Below are 20,064 nucleotides of genomic sequence, written 5' to 3'. Positions count from 1 at the left end.
ACTTGCATAGCATAGCATGACCTAGCTGTTGACCTTATAGTACTACTACATGTATGCTCTAATAGCCCATTAATTCGCAATTAATCAATCTTCCCATGCAAGCAATGGTGCATTTACAAGCGATGTCTTGCTTAAATGTATCGACAGATACTTTAACCTAGTTCGGCTTTACTATACTGCCATGGACACATTAAACTGCACCTTTTCCTATTCCTAGCTACAACAACGTTTCCAAGTAAAGTCGTCGGAAAAAGGCACCATGCAGCTAAAGTTTAGAAGCGATATATTAAACAACTTTACATACACCTTTACCTTCAAATATACGCACGAGAATTGTCAGGAAAGTCGTTAAAAACCGGAATTTCTTTTCTCAGTGCCAATGCAAAGGCGAACGAAAACCATAGAATAGACGTATAGTCTCTAGTACCGCCGTCGTGGGGAAATGAATCAATAAACTCGCTGATGGTATGAAATGAATCAATAGGTACGTACGTGACCCACACAAAAAGGGTCCCGGGGATCGAATACGGTCCTTAATATGCCTTTAAGGCCCGTCCATTAGTTAGAAAGTCCCCAAAAAAACCTCATTAACCAACCCTTTATCGTCTATTTTACTTTCCTCAACACACGGCCTACATGTAATTATAACCGTACCTTTAACATGCGTGGCAATTAAACATGCATTTTGCAAAAAGCGAAATTGGGCCCTTTACTATCAATATATAGCCAACTAAAGATATAGACGGAAAATACAACATCTATCAAATACTATAGCATAGTCACAGCAACCGCTATATTATAGGCGACTCTCAGTATAAGGATACGGTCGAGACCGAAAACCTATATCCTAATAAGCTGAGTATCGCTATTCATTAAGCTGTTACTTAAATGCTGCCAATATGAGACAGGATAGCACCAGGCGAACTTCGCACGCAAGCTATAAAACCGAGACACGATACTTGGCAAAGCTAGCTGGCAGTTTTACCTAGGCGTTCAATAAAAGGTCGTGAATTCGCTGCGTTGATAGGGAACAACACAACTGGAATTAGTCCAAATCGGAGCATCGATACTAAGAATATTATAAGGATCCCTTCGTTCGTTCCCGCAAACCAGAAACACATAGGTTGGGACTAATTCGTTGTGCTTTAAGTTTTGAATTTCCAGATCATGTGGATCATCTTCATCAAGTTGCACTGGTTTTACAACCTTTTAGTGAAGTAGTAGCGCAGCGTAAGGAATAAGAAGTAAGAGGGGACTGGTAAAACAGCACTTCAAGACTTCCGTATCAATATACATACGTAGCATCGATATCACTGGTTCACTAGTATAACGAGAGTCGACTGTATTGTTACATGTGTTATACGTTAAGAGGAGTTCGTGGCTGCTGAATTCGAGCTATTGCAAGACCAGTGTTAAAAGTGACAGAAAGAAAAGGAAAAGAAAAAAAATTAAGACTTTCATAGTTAAAAATAACTGGGCATACAATCCATTAAACCATATATACCCACTACCCACGTGCACACCAATATCCAATTGCAACAAATACCCAGTTAACACACCAAACCACACTCACACTCACCCCCACAAAACAAATACCCCACACGCCCCCTCGCCCCCTCGCCCCCGTTCCACCTTCACAGTACTCATAAACGCCGAACCTCCAAAAAAAACAAAAACAATAGCCCATCATGCCATGACAACGGATATAGTAATTTGATAGGGTTAGGGTTTGGTTGCAGTCCAATTTGCCTAAATTATAAAACGCTATCGACTTTGTAGCTAGAAACTTTTAAACAACGATTACTTTCGACGACGGCTTTGGTACCTGTTGTGCGTTCACTGGCGTCGATTCTGCAGATTTGGTTAGTTATAGGCCTTGTTGAAGGACTATTAGAGACTTCACGTATCTACTACAAGTAGTATCTGAAGATCAAACTCCGACAGTGTAGGTACGCCGCACACCGCACACCGCACACCGCACACACGATTGTACAAACAGGAAGCCATTCAATGCGTAACCTCCCTCTTCTAAGCACAATGATGATTGCAATAGCTAATTTGATACAAATATATACAACAGCTAGAGCGGATATATAGTGAATAAGAATGGCCCCCAAAACCAAAAACGCCGAGAACACCCAGATCTATATCGATCTTAAAAATTCATCATAGCCTACGTATATGTAGGTAAACACCGCCAGCGGTGTCTACTACATACCACCACACTTCCCCAGCGAGGCCCACCATCCTCAAAACCACTCAGACTTCGACCCCAAATCCAACAACATGCCCACCACCTTCCAATTCCCCCAGTGCAACGCCGCACAATACGCCGTCTGCCCCTTCAGATTCACCAACTCCCTATCCAGCCCCCCGCCCAGCAGATACCCGACAATCTCTCCACGCCCGCCCCTCGCCGCCCTATGCATCACGGATGACCCCGCTCCATTCCTCGCCGTCACATCCATGCCCCGCTCTACCAGCGCCCTAAAAATTCCAACATCGCCCTTCCCTGCCGCCAGGTGTAGCGGCGTGTTCCCCCAGACTCCGCACACATCAACCTCGACCCTATGATGGAGCAGCACCCTCGTCGCCCTCGGCCTGCTGCTCACCTACGCGCAGTGTATCGGTTTGAGCCCCTGACCGCCGCCCGCGCTTATTATTGCCCCGTGCTCGGGGAGGAGTGCTGTATTGGACTCGTGGCCGACAGTGGCGGCGCAGCCCTCTGTCGTCCGCGCCCCGCTCAAGGAGGATGCGGACCGCATCCTCGTAGCACTCCAGCACCGCCGTATGCAGTGCATCGGTCATGCCAGGCACATCCGGATCGTGCTCTGCTAGGAGTTTCACGACCTCTGGGTTCCGCTCCGTGGACTTGATGGCTTGCAGGAGTGGTGTCTGCCCCTTACCGTCCAGCGCCGCGACATCCGCCCCCTTCTCTAGCAGCATTCGCACAACCTCCTCTTTCCCGGCGAGTGCCGCGCGATGCAGCGCTGTATCCCTGTCCAGGGTCTGGCGGCAGTTCGGGTCCGCGCCGTACTCGAGGAGCAGAATGATAATGGCGTCGTCGCGCGAGATGTCCAGCACACTGAGGGGATTAGTGTCTACTCTAGTACAGTTGTGGTTCGGGTTTGCGCCATGTTCGAGGAGGAGCCTGGCCGCAGGGAGTCTGTCCCTAATACAGCAGTGGGAGAGCGGTGTCCAGCCGGTAATGTCCACATAATCGACCTCTGCGCCGTGCTTCAAGAGGAGCTTTATTTTACCTATTTCGCGGCCGACGGCGAAATATAGGGGCGTGCGGTGGTGGTTGTCGGCGGCGTTGACGGGCACGCCGTTGTCGATGAGGAACTCCATTACCTCGCAAGAGCCCTCGCGGGCGGCGTGGTGCAGTGCTGTGGCACCGTACTCGTCGGTGGAGGTAATGGTGACGTTGTGGGCGAGCAGCACCTTGATCGTGTCGAGGCTGTCCTTGCAGACGGCGAAATGCAGGGAGTGCCTTCGGGGTGCTGTGTCATTGACCTTGGCGCCGTGTTTGATGAGGATCTCCGCCATCTCCGGCAAGCCCTGGGTGCAGGCGTGGTGCAGCGCGGTGAGCGGGGCTGTGCGGGGCGTGTAGTCGTTGCGCGGGCCGCCGCGGCGCAACGCGTATCTGTGCGTAGGGACTTGCGTAGAGAGGTTAGGATCGGCGCCCATTTTAAGGAGCTTGCGGACGAGGGGAAGATTGGATTCCTTGCTGGCCCAGATGAGCAGCCGGTCGAGGTGGTACTCGGCGATGAGGATCTTGTCCAGCACGGGCCTGAGGAGGTCATTCATATATTGGCTGGTGCGGCTGAGGCGGCTAGTATCGCGCCTGGAGTGGCAGTTCTCGCCAATTATGAGAATGATTTCGGCGGGAAAGTCTCGAAGATTGAGAGGCATTGTTGTAATTTTTGTGATTTTAGACTTTGGTTTAGAGTAGTTCCTAGAGAGGGACGTAGATGTATGTGGCGAGAGGAGTTAGATAGTTGTTGGACCAAACTGAGCTGTGGAGTGAGTGGGGTGGAGTGCGGAGGAGCAGAAGATGTAGATGCCGAAAATGCAGTTGCAGCTCTTTATATAGCCAACCCTCTGCGGGTGTTGCCGCATGATCATATGACGACACAGAGCGCGGTGAGGTGAGGGCGTGTCTTTGCAGTAGTACCTTGGGTCAATCCCCAATATGTACACAATCAGTACATCACCAATTGCGGTTGTAGAGCGGAAGGGTAGACGATGATGATGGGCGATATCGTCATGGCGTATCACTCGCCTCAATACACATATATGTGCGCGATATTGGTTGAGTTGTATCGGCACAGACACAGTGCGTGTTTGGACGGCTCGTTCACCATCATCATTTGAAAAGCCAGATACATATCCAGCACGCTCCTTTAGTAGCACCTGCAGAAGTACTGCTTGTTAGGCGTTTCTTTGTTCTTTGATGAAGGTGAGGCCGTACGGTGTGGCGCGCGTATGAGCGCCCTCAACGAAACCGTTCGAGAGTCGAGTCGAGACGAGACTGAGGCCCAGTTTTATACTCTCGTCTTATGGAATGAGGGCACTGATCTCGTATCTCGTCTAATTGCCAGGCTTGAAAAAAATCGAGTGAGTATTTGTGAGCCAAGATCCCCATAATCAATTCTTCTATTCGGGCATTACCTGTTTCCTTATATAGCTGTTTAAACGCTGCCCGATAAACGTGTATCTAATAGGCTGTTGAAGCTCACGTGCTACCCGAGGAGCGGGTAGCATGCATATGGAGACACTACTCTAGGTCACAGTTTGTGTATGACGAAGAGGTGATGTAGTCACTGACAGAAAGGCTGTACAGTCGATCTCGTTATAGTGATACTGCATATAGTTATAAGGGTAGCAATCAGCGGTTCCGAAATACTTTTTTACCCGTACCTCCTTCTTATTATATAGCGATACTCGCCTTATAAGAATATAGTCAACGCGGGTTTTCGGTCCCGACCGTATCCTTATATCGAGAGGTGACTGTACGTACTCTAATAACGAGTGTTCAAGGGGCTTTGCGCGGTATATGAGTAATGAGGGAGAAACAATCTGTGGCTCTCACGTACCTAAGTGATGTCTTATATAGCACTTATAACAGAGTATACGTATGTACTTGTCTTTTGGCGCGTGGCCCAAGCCGTGTCCTCACAGCGGGACACGTACCTGTGGAAAAGCATCGCTTAGAGTCCAGCCTTTGTTATGTATGCAGTAACATACATGTACGTACATGTATGTACACAGCAATACAAACTGCACGCCCTTCGTTTAGAATTTGTGTGCGTTGTATATATACCATCTGGAAGCCAGATCATGTTTAAAGCCAAGATTTAGGATTATTCCCTGGTCTACGTGCGGGCGCTCGTACCGAGTGATAATCCATGACCGCCCCTCCGGACCTACATAAGTAGCCACCCCGCCCAACCCAACCCCACCAGAACCACAGCAACAACAACCACAACCATAACCAAGCAACCCAAGTGACCATAGCCCCGAGCCATCGATAACAGCAGAGAGCCCATCATGCAAAGACTCCAGAATTGGCTTTCCATAACTTGGCGCGGTAATGATGCGCACGGTACGGTACGATGCGGGGCAGGTTAGCAGAATACATGTACAGCCACATTCGAAGAGTTTTGGCACCTCCGGGCCGAACTCAAGAGGCAGTCCTTTCTGCTTTGTAATTCTCATATTCGAGACCGTTGTCAGAGAGAGCTGCAATGTCTCTATTGCGGCCATACCTGTCAATAGGCTGAGTATGCGCGAGTGCCATGGTTGTTGGTGGGCTACAATTCATGAACAACTCAATATAGTAGGGTGCCAGTACTTTTCGAATGCGGCTGTACGTGTTAAATTTATAAAACACGTTTCAATGCTACGTGCTCCGACTCGGTTAAGTATATGTGTACTTTTGAGGCCCTATATACACATATAAGTGAAGCTGCGGCAACCCACTTAATCCAATTAATCATCATCACTCCCATCTTCCTGCATCCAAGCATAGCCTTCTCTAGACCTGAGATAGCGAGACCCCGATCACCAACAGCCTGAAAGCGAGACCGGACTCGAATAAGCCAAACCCAACGCGGACTACGTTGCTGAAGCTTGTTTGCATCATTTATCATCACTCGTGAGTCTTACGTAACCTGAAATTACAGGTATCAATGAGCTTCACCGTTAATGAGAGTGAGTAAATACCAGCTGAATCCTCGGTGCACTCTCACTCCCTCACCTATACGTATATTTAGCTGGTTGTGTCAAGAATTGGGAATTAATGGGCAAGGACTATGGGGTATATAGTTGCGAGCTAAGTTTATCTTCTATCAGAGAGAAAGGTTTCGAGCAATTACAACTAACTATCAGTGAGTGAGTGAGATAAATATTATTTTTATTTACATGATATCAGTTAAACGGGGAGGTCTATCCCCTACCCCTACCCCCTCTCCCCCCTCTCCCACTACCTCTCCCACCACCGCCTCTATACCCGCCCCCTCCCCTCCCACCACCACCACCCCTATTACCACCCCTCCACCCTCCACCTCCTCCGCCCCCTCCACCACCTCTCCATCCACCCCCACTACCACCTCCACCCCCACCACCTCCACTCGAACCCCCCACAAGCGTCCCATCCTCAATCCCCACCAACCCACAAAACTTCTCCGTCATCGGACTCCCATACGGCGCCGGCCCCACCCCCCACTCTTCCTTCCTCACCATCTCCTGCGTCGGCGCAACCCTCACAAAATTCTCCTCCACCGCCAGTCTCCCCTTGCTCACCAAATTCTCCTCCACCCACTCCCTCTGCTTCGCAATCTCGGCCGTGATCTGCGCCTGGTGCACCGGGTCCTGAAACGATGCGTACGGGTGCGTGGGCGGGTTGTGTAGGTACGGGTTCAGCGCGCGTGTGATGGCGAGCCACTCGGGGTCGTAGGAGAGGCCGGATGGGCTGGTGGAGGCGGAAGAGGGCGCAGGGGAGGTGGGCGTGATTGAGAGGATCTGCAGGAACTCGCGCCGCGGGAGGCATTTATCGAGGGCGAGGAAGTGTGTGTAGCGGTTTGTGTTTTGCGGGATTGGTCTTCGGGGGGGTTCGGGCGTGATGGTTTCGGGGGCGGGGACGGTACTGGGCGCCGCGTCGTCGTCGAGGTCGAGGTCAATCTCGTCGCTGTTGGTGTTGGTGTTTGAGACTGCGGCGGCCGCAGCGGGAGGGAGGTTCTCGGGCTGCTCGTCAAGGTCGAGCTCGATCTCGTCCGAGTTCTTTGGCGGCACAGGCACCCCGCCTTCCTCCTCGTCGTCCAGGTCGAGGTCCAGCTCGTCTGGATTCTTCGCTGGCACCGCCGGAGCCGCGTCGGCCTCTTCATCCAGCTCGATCTCCAGCTCGTCCGGATTCTTCACCACCGCCGGCGCAGCCGGCTCCTCATCCTCAAGACCGATATCCAGCTCCTCCGGATTCCGCACCTTCACCCTCTCCACGTCCTTCGTCTCGTTTACCTTCTCCACTGCGCCACCCGCCGCCCCATGGTCCACGACCGCCGCAAACTTGACGTGCAGATGCGCACTAAACCAGTATCTTGGCTTCAGCTTATACAGGAGGCTCCTCGCCGGCGGCGACCCCAACTCGCCCTTCTCTATGTCGCTGCGAAAGAACTGCTTCTTGCGCAGAAGCCAGTCTAAGTCGCCGCAGTGCTCAATGCCCTGCGGCCAGTCGTGCGACACCATCACATCGATCGGCTCCTGCGCTTGGTACAGCTTGAACATGTCGTACGCGCGGACATGGTACGCTGACTTTACGTCCTTCGGACTATACGGGAGGCGCTCATGATGCGGGAGGTGGTAGTGGTGTGGGTTATAGATGCCACTCAACCCCCCAATACGCAGGCCCCGGAAATTCACAATCGACGATGCGCCCATGTAGTAAATATTCGGCGCGGCCCAACCGCCGTAGTAGAGCTCCCAGAGGTGCGAGCTGGCCTCGTGGTTTCCGCCGACAAAGAGCGTGAGGTAGGGTGCGCGGCGCTTGCCGCTGTAGTATTCGTGGAAGTCACCGAGGGCACGGTACTTTTCGGGGCAGGACATGATGTTGAGGTCCTGCATGTTGCGCACGGCTTGGAAGTCGCCGCCGATGATGAGCAGGTCGACGCCGGGCCATTTGTTGATGGCGCAGGCTTTGGCGATGGAGTCGTAGATTGCGTTGAGGGTGCCGTGGCCCTGCGGTGGTGCGGTGTTAGCGGTGAGTGCGGGGAGAGTAGATCTAGAGGAAAGACGGAGAAAAGAGGAGAAGAGAAACTTACGCAGCCCTCGACAGCAATGCGCAGGGGGTTTGCCATTGCGTGCAACAGCGTGGGTGTTGCTTGTACAATTGTCGGTATATATGAAATCCCCCAACGACGTCAGTGGTGATATTCGTGATGTTACTTTTATCTGGGATGCCTGGTCCGGGGTTTTTGGGGGGGGGGGGGGGGGGGGCGATAAGAGCCGCAATGCTTATTAGCTCTGCGAGAGCCTAACCCTAGCCCTAGTGCTGTGTAACCCTGCTGCCCGCCCGCAAGAAGTCTTTTCCGACGACGACGACACTAGCCAGCACTCTATCTACTCTACTCTTCTGCATTCTCTGTCTGAGAGTCTGAGACTGCGATGTCGGCAAGTGGTATGTAATCAATTGCTATCTTGGGGCTGGCCGTAGGATGATGTGGTTATTGCAATATCACTACACGTAGGTACCTATTGGCACTGCACAATTGCCTTATATTCAGAGTTTTCAATATGACGAATTATCCCTTAAGCTGTCGCGAAAATGCTGACCCACCAAAAAAAAAAAAAAAAGAAAAGAAGCAAGTTTGGTGTGGCTTTACTATAAGGGCCCGTTCGGTGGCAACGTAATATCATGATATTCGACCCCTTATCACGATATTGAAAATTTTCGCTATATTGTTGCCATTTCACAACTGTTAGAAGCCCCAATATCTCACGATTTACAAAATCTGGGTCAGACCCAAATTTTTGATACTTCTGTTGCAACCACTGTACCCAACGTAAAAAGTGACCATCACCCTGACCTCTAGGTTTGCCGAACATGACACAATATGTATTCTAGAAATCACTAGATTTTAATTATAGCATATTCGGTTGTAATCTTGCCATGTTGCAACATTGCGATTTCCAACCAGCATGTATACCGAACGGGCCCTAACAGATCTCATCAAATAATAGATCTCTCATACAAATCTGATTCCTCTGTTATAGGGGGGGTCAGCATCGACAGCTTAAGGGATAGAGTAGAGGAGGGAGGCAGCCCGCATATCAGGCATATCGGGCTCTGCGGTCGGCCGTAGGGAAGGATGCTCTACGTCTCTACTCAGCTAGCGTTTCCTGCGTTTGTAGTCCTTGGCCCTTGGAGGTTCAAGTAGTGTGTGTACTCTACGAGTCTATCTTAGGGGAGTGAACGGGCTTCATATATTGAGAGATATAGAAGGAAGGCCTATGTATCTTTATTTGAAGCTATATATCTACTCTTATATGCAAAAATAATACAGTCGTGAAACCACTTATCGTGGGATCAGTATCATAACTTCAAGCTGTGTGACTAATCCACCGCATGCAGGGGTCCCAGACAATTCGGCGGCTCTCGTGAGACATGACACACCGCACACACACAGCTAATTCGAGTACAATCAAGAAAGAACGAACAAGAGCGAAGAAAGAGAATAAAAGAACCAAACCTCCCGCCCAACTCCAAACCCCCATTCTCCTCCCCCATCCCTCACCCAAACACTACATACCCCCAATTCCCCATCTCCACCCCAGCTCAGCACAATGGACGGCTCAATCGACCTCCTCGACGCCTCCTCCGCTCTCGACCTCAACAACATCCGCTACCAGCTAATGTTCGCACACACCCCCCCCCCCCCCCCTCCCCCCACACCACAGTACAGTACTAACTTCCCCTCCGCCAGCACAACAGCCGTCTCGAAGACACAATAATCTTCCACCTCATCGAGCGCGTGCAATTCCCGCTCAACCCCACCATCTACACCCCCAACGCCATCCACATCCCTAACCACACCGGCTCCTTCCTCGACTGGATCCTGCACCAGCAGGAGCGCATCCACGCCCAAGTGCGCCGCTACCAGGCCCCCGACGAGTACGCCTTCTTCCCCAGCGACCTTCCCGAGCCCATCCTCGCACCACTCAAGTGGCCGGTCCTACTGCACCCCAACACCGTCAACGGCAACCAGAAGCTCAAGGAGTCGTACATCAACCACATCCTTCCGGCGGCGTGCTCCACCACCGCGGCCGACGACCACGGTGAGACACGGGAGAACTATGGCAGTACGGCGGTGAGTGATGTGGCCTGCCTGCAGGCGCTGTCGAGGCGGATCCACTTTGGCAAGTTTGTGGCGGAGGCGAAGTTTAGGGAGGACCCGGAGAAGTATGCGAAGATGATTCGGGAGAGGGATGTGGACGGGCTGGAGAGGGCGATTACGAATGAGGCGGTGGAGAAGCAGGTGTTGAAGAGGTTGGAGTTGAAGGCGAGGACGTATGGGACTGATCCGATGGCGGAGAAGGAGGGTATTAAGGGCGGAGCGGCGCCGAAGATTAATGTGGAGGCCGTGGTGGCGATGTATAAGGACTATGTAAGTTTTTCTTTTCTCTTTCTTCCTTTTCTGCTTCAATTCTGGAGGACCGAATGGAACTAACTGTTTTTTTTTCGCCTCAGGTTATTCCACAAACAAAGGAGATCGAGATCGAGTATCTCCTGCAGCGACTCGACGGATTGGAGGAGGAGCCAAAGGCGAAACAAACCAATGGAACCTCTACGACTACCTAGTTGCGGAGGATGGTTCTTTCTCTTGGGCGTAAAATGGGCTTTGATACAGGGTTGGTTTGTAGGCATAAGTAAAGGATGCAATAGATTTAGTTTTCTTATCTCCGCTTCCATTGCTCCAAATCGGTCATTTTTGCCTTTGAATTGTGAACTTTATGGGCCGAGTGATAATCTGTGAAGAAAACCCTGTCTGGATGATACCATGGTGTAACGTCTGGTGTCAAAGACATGACAGCCCCTGGCTAAACATTTTGCCCTCCACTAAAGGTAAATTGTAATCCAATCATCCTCGGATGGGGTTCCTAAGAATAGTTGGGTGGACACGCTTGCTTCGGTAGTGATATTCATCAAAATGACACGTTTTCAGGCTGTTCGTGATCGGGATCTCGCTATCATATGTAGGTTATGCTCGGATGCGAGTATGGAGGAGTGATGATTGTTGTATTGAGACAGTACCGCCTAGTTTTATACAGTCTGAGAAATTAACAGATATGCTTGACCGATTTCAGCCACGTAACCGCTGAATCGTATCCCAAAACCTATACGCGTAACCTGCACCACAAAGTCCATGTAGAATTTCATGCAATGTGCTTCCTAGAGCTGGGCATAATCCCTTTTGTAAATGGAGTAGCTAGAAGAAGCTCGAAATAGTAGGACTGTCTCAAGAGCTTTTCGTTGAGAAAGCATGTATGTCATTTTGCGCTGATAGTCGGCCAACTTGCATATAGAAAAGTAGCCTCTAGGTTTAGTGGATAATAATGATAAAGAATACCGCAAGAACTCGACAAATTGACTATATCTAACCAGGGTTTATTTATCTAACCATTGATCAGCCTCAAAAGTGTCCATTAGTTGTGATTTTGATCTTGCATGCATAGCCAATTTTGCAGTATGCTAGGATGTCAGCAGTATAAGTACTTGTATGTATATACTCGGCAACGAATAATCCAAGCCCTGTAAAGACGTTTAAATAATGTTAGTCTTGGGTGTATAGCATATTATTTAGTAGGATTCATATCAGAATTGACGTTGACCCACATCATCTTAGCTAGCAAAACTCTTCGTTCAAGTTCATCTGTTCTAGCACTAGTGATTATTCTAGGCTCATTTAGGGCCACCATAGAGTATATGCAAACGAATAGAGTAGAGTATGATCGATACGATTCATCTAAATGTTCAAAGTGAATTTCGAGGTCCTCTCTGCCGCGTTTCAGAACGCCATGAACACCACATCAGTTTGAGTCAATCTCTGATAACGCTGCAATTGCCATCTTCGGTGTTTTGTCAGTCCGACTCGGCTTTAACCTCGCAGGTTTCCTTCTTCATCGAGTCAGGAGGACTCAGACGTCTTGTTTGACCGGCCGCTCATCTGGATTGATTATTAGAGTATTATCGCTGTGGCCCAAACGTAATTCCTATTGAGCATATTCTAGCACGCGTCTGAGTATATAATAAACTGGAGGCCATAAACCGATAATCATTTTATGATCCGCAAGCTCTGATTCTGTTGAAATATGCCCCCTTCCGTGAAACATGAATCTCGAGTGATGCAACTTCATATCGAATTTAAAAACGTCGATCCAGCTGGTTTCAGGAAGCGGCTATCTATATAAGTGGATTGTGTCATTGATAATTGTTGAGAAAGGGATACCAGATACACATTTCCTACTATATTACAGCCAATCATGAGGCAGCTATCATTTGCATGAACATGGTGCTTCACATAGGGTATAAAAACCGCGGGAATACCAATTTGGACGTATGCCAATTGCAATTGAACCCAATCCAGTCTTTAAAAATGAGCACGCGAGCTTTGCCAAAGGGGTGCATTGAGATGACCATCGGTACGCAGTTGATATAAGGTTTCTTATACCTTCATGACTTGTGTAACTCTCAGTCTGGATCGAAGTTTCTACGCAGGTCATTTTGCTTTTGACTGCTTTGGATCTTGATATATGATCTGATAAGTCTCTCCTATGATGCGTTCGGTTTTCCTACTCTAGAACCGGTATTCCTACCTACTCCAGTACTGGTACTTATTTCTCGCGATTTTCATCAATTGTCTCGGGCTGTGCTTTTGCGTGCCAGCGATCCCAAATGCTCGATTCTAGCGTGCAGCCTTGATTCGAAGAACTCATCAAGCAAAAAGTAAAATTCTGTAGGGTTCATCCAACGAAACCATCCCCCTTGCCTTGAGACATGTCTATAAAGCCCAAAGCAAATATTCAGCTACTTTTGATAGTAATCAATCAATTGTGTTTGTAACGCTTTGTGATTGCTCATAGAGCACAAGTTTTCGTCATTTTGTTGATCAGGCGACGTTGAACAAAGCAAAACAAAGTCCATCCCATCCACACATAGGTAATCTCGAGATTCTTCTTTACGTACGTACCGAAAATGCGCAGCGCGGATGAGAGTTTGTTCCTGGATGAGTCCGTGTGTTCGCATTAGCCACGCTGGTGGATACATGTATGTAATCGGTTCACGTCAGCCATTAGAATCTAGATGGTAAATGTTCCATCCAACGTCGCATGCACCCCGCATATCTCGGCTTTATAGCGGGCACACTTCGCTTCGGATACCCTATGGCATTATGGCCACGAGCGGAGTGGATCACAAGACCACAGGATAAAAGCTCTAGAGTAGAAAAATTGGATACCGGACGAAATGTAGCTGATCCGGTGCTGGTGGCTGAATATCACAAGGTAGGTAGTGCAAGGAAGGGGCAAGACAGCAACTATCGTGAGATTTCTTTTTGAGTCAGGTGTTGGTGTTTTGAGACTAATTGGTTAGATCAGGGTCCTCGAACAAGCATCACTGCATTCTGCCGCTGTCCGGACCGGGACCGAGCTTCCTGTTGATAGGTTGCTTTGAGCACACCCACCTCAAGGCAGTGTGCCGAGGAGGTACTAACTATCTAGAATAGAGTACTCCACTTTTTAAGAGTAGGTACGAAGTTGATGCAAGGAAATAAAGGGGTCCTACTCAATAGTTAGAAGGTACAAGTCGAGGTTTGAAGACTTGCATTATTGATTCCAGATCTCCTGCTACGTGTCCCAATTGCTCTGCCGGTAGGATAGATTAATTCGTTGATCGTGCATCTACCGAGTCGAAGACAAGGACTCGGTATGGCTAACTCCGGGTGTTGTTATCTTATCCAATCAAAAGGAATATCAATATATGCAAGCAGATGTTCATCATAATCAGACCAGATACCGGTATTGAGATGGAGCTGTAGAGGGTTAGGGTTCGTGCCGAGAGAAGCACTGCATCTCATAGAGAAGCCCCATATTACGGAGCTTATTTTAATCGGGAAAGGCGCGTTGATAGCTACTGTGTGTGAGTGAAACTGCATTCGCCGCCATAAAAAAGAAAGAAAAGAGCTATGAGCTATGACCAATAAATCTTTTGCGCGGGGGCTTTTAATTAGCATTGTGCCCCTCGACCTTGAAAGCTCTGTAACTCAGGATTTTCTTCCATCACCAAAGCCCCGCGATTCCTTTCGAGAAGGGTTACCAAGAACAGAGTATTTCCATATTCCGAATTCTTCCTAGGTTTTCCCGCTGCCGGTGTTACCAGGAAAGGGATTGAGTTAGTACCCCTCCCTGCGAAATCAAACGCCTTGCTCTATGGCCTTATGGCAACTTGTTTCCTTGCTGCGCAAACGCGTTGTACAAAGGGAAGGCTAGCTGACCAACCGGAGATTTTAGCTTGGACACGATCTAGTTCGGTTTGTCGACAGGCCTACTGACTTAAAGCTCACTTTAAATTTCTTGAAAGAGGCGCAACATCCCTCCGAGCGAACAACATAACCACTCCAATTCCATCTCATCTCAAAAGTACCCTCTATATCTTATTATTATATCCATCCCATTTATTTTTCCTTTTTGCGTACTTGAAGAGTAAAGCTCAGGATTTAATCACGATGAAGTTCGGTAAATCGTACGTCATCCTCCCCTGAACTGCCAGGATCATCTAGATCTGTCCGCTTACTTTTGTGGAATTCGTTACACGTAGTTTACCCAGGAACCAGGTCCCAGAATGGTCTTCAAATTACATCGATTACAAGGGCCTCAAAAAACATATCAAATCTGTCACTTCGGAGCAGCGCGTCGCTGGAGAAGCTGATTTGACTCGTAAGCTCATCTGTCTTTTGTTACTGCGGGAGCTATTTAGCCACTGACAACTCAAAACCAGCATTCTTTTTTGAACTTGACCGCAACCTTGAGACTATTGACTCCTTCTTCAATAAGCGTTTTGCCGAATCTCAGCGACGACTGAAATTGTTGCAAGGGCGTTATGGCGAACACTTTGATTGGATAACTTCTGAGAGCGGTAGTGTCAAGAGCGAAGATTCTGGAGAGACTGCTCCAGATGGCTTTGGCATGGACAGCGATGAAATGTCTGAGCTTCTAGGTGCTCTCCTTGAGCTGAGAAGTGGGCTTCGAAAGCTACAGTGGTATGGAGGTAAGTTTCAAAATTCATAATCAAGCTATACTGTCAATGATACTTACTTCTCTTTCTGTACAGAGGTCAACCGAAGGGGATTTATCAAGATCTTGAAAAAGTATGACTCCGTAATTTATACCCCGCTATGAATGCGCCCCACTAATATTTCAACAGGGTGGATAAAAAGACGAATGTTTGCGCACAAAAGCGGTACCTTGACTCTAAAGTAATTCTTAAGCCGTTTGCGTCGGCCACAGAGGTCATTGCGGCCATGCAAACTGTCAATACTTGGCTTTCCAAGGTTGGCGGGACTGATGGTACTGAGTACGATGTTGAGTCTTCTGCCCGACCTACCTTACGTCGCTTTGCATCGGGCACCGCACCAGGAGCGCCGGAGGGAACAGCAGATAAGGTTGACCTTTGCATTCGTGAAGATAATTCGACGAGCTTATCGGATGCTCTCGTGGGTGAGTATGTTACGCAGAAGCTCTTGCTCATACTTCTACAACGTGCAATCACCAATAAGGCCTTGGCATGTATCGACTTGCTCTTGGGACGCATCGAAACATTACATGAGGATGATGATATCAACGAAAGGAACATCATTCACCGTTTAGTAATTTCCATCGGGAGAAACAAATCCCTTATTGATTCATCAACAGACATGTCCTTACTGGATACCCCAACGCCAGGATCATCTCTACTTCAGACATCGTCAAACCTTCCGCTTTTTATTACCCCAGCAGAATCTCCAATCTCTTTACCTCCCTCATCTCGGAACACCACTGAGCTTGACGGAACCCTAAAGCTTTCTGCACATGATAGTTCTGTAAAATTGTTGGAACACCTGCTGAGCAAGCTTCGTCCCCATCAACGGCCTGCTCTGGCGGTTCGGGACTCTTATGGTCGGATGGCACTTCATTATGCTGCACAATATGGGTTTGTGGTGATTTGCCAAGTGGTCATCAAGTATATGCGGCAGTGGGGACAATTTGACGTTTCAGACGGAATCGATTCACCAAATTGGCAGGATTCTGACGGACTTGCGCCATTGCATTTGGCCGTCATGGGAGCGCACCCAAAGACCACAAAGCTTTTGCTACAAGCTGAGAGCTGGGATGGCGGGCTGGGTAGCGATGACAAGATTGTTTCGGCCAGAAAGGCTGTTTCAAAGTCATCTGCAGCCTTGGCCTTGGCGACAAAGGCAAACGCCACAGTTATCGTCAAACTATTGGTTGAGGCTGGTGTTGATATCAATTACCAGGATGGTAATGGAGAGACCGCATTACATCATGCTGCAAGGTTAGGTCATGTCGAGTGTGCTAAAGTTTTATTGGAGGGGAACGATACTCAGCGAGCGGACCTTGAGCTTGCCGAAAAGACTTATGGCTGGACACCTTTGTTTGTTGCAGCTGTCGATGGCAAAACCCAAATTGTCGAGACCTTGCTAGAAGCCGGAAGTGAGCTGGATAAGATCGATTTATCTGGATGGACAGCAGCAGAACACGCAAGTCTTAGAGGTCACCTTGATATAGCTAGGATATTGGTAAAGCATGTTAGTGTCCCCGAAGTACCCCCAGGTTCTGTCACACCTTCTCCACCATCAAGCTTGGAGAAGATGACATCGCTCAACGGGTTTTCCGGAAAAACTGCAGCGCCCACTGCTCAACCAGTCAAGAGCTTTGGGCATCGATACTTGAAAAAGGGAGAAACCATGATTTTGGTTACTCTAGGAAGCACGGACACTCGAAAGAACATGTCCGCTGTAAAGCTAGATAAAATCCCATTATCTGAGGCACATTCGACACAGCTGGATACTGCACTTTCCCTCGTTGTCTCGGCTCAAAATGCGACTGGCGAGCCCTCGATCATTGACCTACCCGTCCACACAAATTCTGCTTCTGAAGACCCGATTTGCTTTGAGACTAAGGACGCTAGTAAGGTCAAGCTTATGTTTGATCTCGTACCGACATACTCAGGTGCCAAAGATAGGATCATAGGCCGTGCTGTGGCACTCTTGAGCTCGATCAAGCCAGGCTTGGGGAGGAGTAGAGTTGCTTTGCAAGGTGATATCCAAGTCCCGATTCTTGCTGTAAACAGCCTAGAGATCATCGGATGTGTCAACTTTGAGTTTCGGGTTGTTACTCCATTCGAGCACCCGAATATGGAGATCACCAAAAAGCAGACTTACTGGAAAAGCTTGGCACCCACAAGAGTTATTGGTCATCGAGGTACTTGATTTGTTAGTGATTTCCATTAAAAATACGTCATAGCTAATTCTTGTGAAGGTCTTGGAAAGAACACGACCACCAGAAAGTCGCTTCAGCTAGGCGAGAACACTCTTCTGGTATGCTAAATGTGCTGTAAAGTGTTATGTAAGGTGAACATGAACTAATCGATTTTATAGTCTTTTATTGCTGCTGCCAACTTAGGGGCCGAGTATGTTGAGGTGAGCTGCCCTTGTGTCTTTTTCTTTGAGGCTGTGCTAACTTGATATATAGTTTGGTATGACCCGAAAAAAATCAGTGTGATCGTCCTAGACATACTAACCGCTGTTTTCCCAGATGTGCAACTAACCAAGGATCATGTACCCGTCATTTATCATGATTTTCTTGTTGCCGAGACAGGAATTGATGCCCCTGTACACACAATGACACTGGACCAGGTATTTCAAGATGAACCTTCGCATGATAAGAGATTTACTAAAACTTAAAATTTAGTTCATGTCAATCAGTGAACATCAAAACCCACGTCACCGGAGAACGGGCTCCCCTAATCGCCCCTGGGACAGTGGTAATAGCCCTGGCACCATCTATGAAGATCACAAGGTGCCGCCCCAGGGTCTCCGCAGGACTCGCTCCATGTCATTGAATGAGCATGACGATCACCATGTTGATTCTCATGGTCGCATGAAACACACGAGGGGGTTCATCAAGAATGGATTCAAGGCCAATGTCAGAGGCAGCAGTATCCAATCACCATTTACAACTCTTGAGGAAACATTTAAAAAGTTGCCACAAAATGTTGGGTTCAACATTGAGCTTAGTACGTTATCTGACTCTCAAGATAAACATGATAGGCAATTACTAATCTAGATGGTAATACAGAATATCCTATGCTGCAGGAGGTTGAGGAACATGAAATGGATAGTTTTGCAATTGAGATGAACCAGTGGGTCGACACAAGTAAGTTTTGGTAATTCTATTTTATGTGGATAAACCCACTAACATTTCCGATAGTCCTCAAGGTTGTTTATGATAATGTCAAAGGGCGAGACTTGATCTTCTCAAGTTTCAATCCAGATATTTGCTTGTTGCTTTCATTTAAGCAGGTATGTCACATGAATCTCCCTAATGTAGCTTCTATGATTACTAACAACTCCGAAGCCATCCATCCCCATCTTATTCCTTACAGATGGTGGTACCCACCCCACGGCAGATATCAGAGCTTCTTGTGTCCAAGAAGCCATTAGATTCGCCAGCAATTGGAATTTGCTAGGGATTGTGTCTGCAGCCGAGCCGTTGGTTCTTTGTCCACGGTTGATCAAGTTTGTCCTCCTTTCTTTGTCGTCCAGAGATACATCGTCTTAGTTTTTGGTTTACTAATGTTTGATGCTTTATCTACAGGGTTGTAAAGGAATCTGGGTTGGTCTGCATCACCTACGGGGTCTTGAATAACGATCCCGAAAACGTAAAGGTTCAAGTAGACCAGGGCATTGATGCTGTCATTGTCGATAGTGTCCTCGCCATTCGCAAGGGCCTTACTGCTGCGGGTGCTCGTACAACCTATGCCGCCCCGGCAACTACGGCAAAAGTAGAGAAAACAGAGGATGTTCCGGGAGGAGTAGCTATTCCTTCGGTCAATATTCCCTCTGTTGTTTGATTAGACTTTTCCGCACAGGTGTAACACCAGTTGTATTGTACAAGTTTCCTTATTAGACGTTTTTCTTTTAAATGCTGTCTTGTGTGTGTTTTTTTATTATTCTTAGAGGGGCGTATAGCCTTAATTGGTCGTTTAAACAGCCATCAGCTATAGTTAGATGAATTGCAATTGACAAAAGTAACGCAAGTGATCATCTGAGTAGTCAACTGCTAAACACTGTGGAGGTTGCCCTGTGTGGTGGAATTCACTTGATGCATGGTGTCAAGTATCTTTGGCCGTCAACTCGGTTTGCAAACCAGCATTTTCTCTCTACCCTCTGGCCAGGCATAAAAGCATAGAACATCCCACATGGGCCCTGCCCCTCATGGTTTGCCGTCCTGAGTTATGAGCGCGTTGACGGATAACCAAAAATATTTGCGTCACACATTATCACGCGGCAACCACCTCAGGTCTGGGCGCATTGATTGATTACTTCATTAAGCTCGTTTACCACTTCAAAGCCTTGCCCCAAGAGATCGCAGATGCGTCTTCTGCTCCGACCATGAGTCTTTTACCATGGTGATATTGTGACAGCCATGTATCTGGAATGGGAATGCTAAAGCCGACCCGTGGGACCCTCTTATCCCAGAGCCCACCTGACCCGGATCTGTCAGCAGCGGGGCAGCGGTAAGTTATAGGGGTCCATAGTTCCTGTCCGGCAGCAAGGTCGTGGGTATATTTGGTGCCCACTCACTCGATCTCTCGAAGCGAGAAAGAGTTGTGGATGTAGCGCCTCAGTTTCAGTCGAAGACGGGGTGAGTGGTTCCAAGCGGGAGCCTAACGCTCATCTGTCCAGGAGCGGGATGTTCGTCGCTGGCAGATTTCAATCCTTCCAAGGCCTT

General features: G+C 48.4%; 6 protein-coding genes across 6 annotated transcripts; 4 read left to right on the top strand and 2 right to left on the bottom strand.

Moving 5' to 3' along the window:
- Window positions 1-2,249: 2,249 nt before the first annotated feature.
- H6S33_004598 (uncharacterized protein) lies at window positions 2,250-3,915 on the bottom strand (the record flags this gene model as incomplete). The annotated part of the gene is made up of 2 exons (XM_044836324.1): window positions 2,250-2,512; window positions 2,586-3,915. 2 exons carry the CDS (start codon window positions 3,913-3,915, stop codon window positions 2,250-2,252), a joined length of 1,593 nt encoding a protein of 530 aa, XP_044690571.1.
- A 2,535-nt stretch (window positions 3,916-6,450) lies between these two features.
- H6S33_004597 (uncharacterized protein) lies at window positions 6,451-8,354 on the bottom strand (the record flags this gene model as incomplete). The annotated part of the gene is made up of 2 exons (XM_044836323.1): window positions 6,451-8,235; window positions 8,319-8,354. The coding sequence occupies 2 exons, from the start codon at window positions 8,352-8,354 to the stop codon at window positions 6,451-6,453; spliced, it is 1,821 nt and encodes a 606-aa protein (XP_044690570.1).
- Window positions 8,355-9,840: 1,486 nt separating this feature from the next.
- Window positions 9,841-10,855, top strand: H6S33_004596 (uncharacterized protein; the record flags this gene model as incomplete). Its single annotated transcript, XM_044836322.1, has 3 exons — window positions 9,841-9,911; window positions 9,989-10,661; window positions 10,745-10,855. 3 exons carry the CDS (start codon window positions 9,841-9,843, stop codon window positions 10,853-10,855), a joined length of 855 nt encoding a protein of 284 aa, XP_044690569.1.
- Window positions 10,856-13,383: 2,528 nt separating this feature from the next.
- On the top strand, window positions 13,384-13,795 carry H6S33_004595 (uncharacterized protein; the record flags this gene model as incomplete). The annotated part of the gene is made up of 3 exons (XM_044836320.1): window positions 13,384-13,594; window positions 13,651-13,716; window positions 13,779-13,795. The coding sequence occupies 3 exons, from the start codon at window positions 13,384-13,386 to the stop codon at window positions 13,793-13,795; spliced, it is 294 nt and encodes a 97-aa protein (XP_044690568.1).
- Window positions 13,796-14,777: 982 nt separating this feature from the next.
- On the top strand, window positions 14,778-17,832 carry H6S33_004594 (uncharacterized protein; the record flags this gene model as incomplete). Its single annotated transcript, XM_044836319.1, has 8 exons — window positions 14,778-14,794; window positions 14,870-14,988; window positions 15,050-15,319; window positions 15,383-15,419; window positions 15,476-17,532; window positions 17,590-17,648; window positions 17,709-17,750; window positions 17,803-17,832. 8 exons carry the CDS (start codon window positions 14,778-14,780, stop codon window positions 17,830-17,832), a joined length of 2,631 nt encoding a protein of 876 aa, XP_044690567.1.
- A 119-nt stretch (window positions 17,833-17,951) lies between these two features.
- On the top strand, window positions 17,952-19,183 carry H6S33_004593 (uncharacterized protein; the record flags this gene model as incomplete). Its single annotated transcript, XM_044836318.1, has 6 exons — window positions 17,952-17,966; window positions 18,022-18,346; window positions 18,409-18,486; window positions 18,541-18,632; window positions 18,688-18,848; window positions 18,928-19,183. 6 exons carry the CDS (start codon window positions 17,952-17,954, stop codon window positions 19,181-19,183), a joined length of 927 nt encoding a protein of 308 aa, XP_044690566.1.
- Between the last annotated feature and the right edge of the window lie 881 nt (window positions 19,184-20,064).

This window comes from Morchella sextelata, assembly GCF_020137385.1.
Source record: "Morchella sextelata strain SCLS chromosome Unknown scls_18, whole genome shotgun sequence".
Taxonomy (NCBI): Eukaryota; Fungi; Ascomycota; class Pezizomycetes; order Pezizales; family Morchellaceae; genus Morchella; species Morchella sextelata.
Note: the sequence above shows the minus strand (reverse complement) of the source record. Positions and strands in the feature narration are given on the sequence as shown.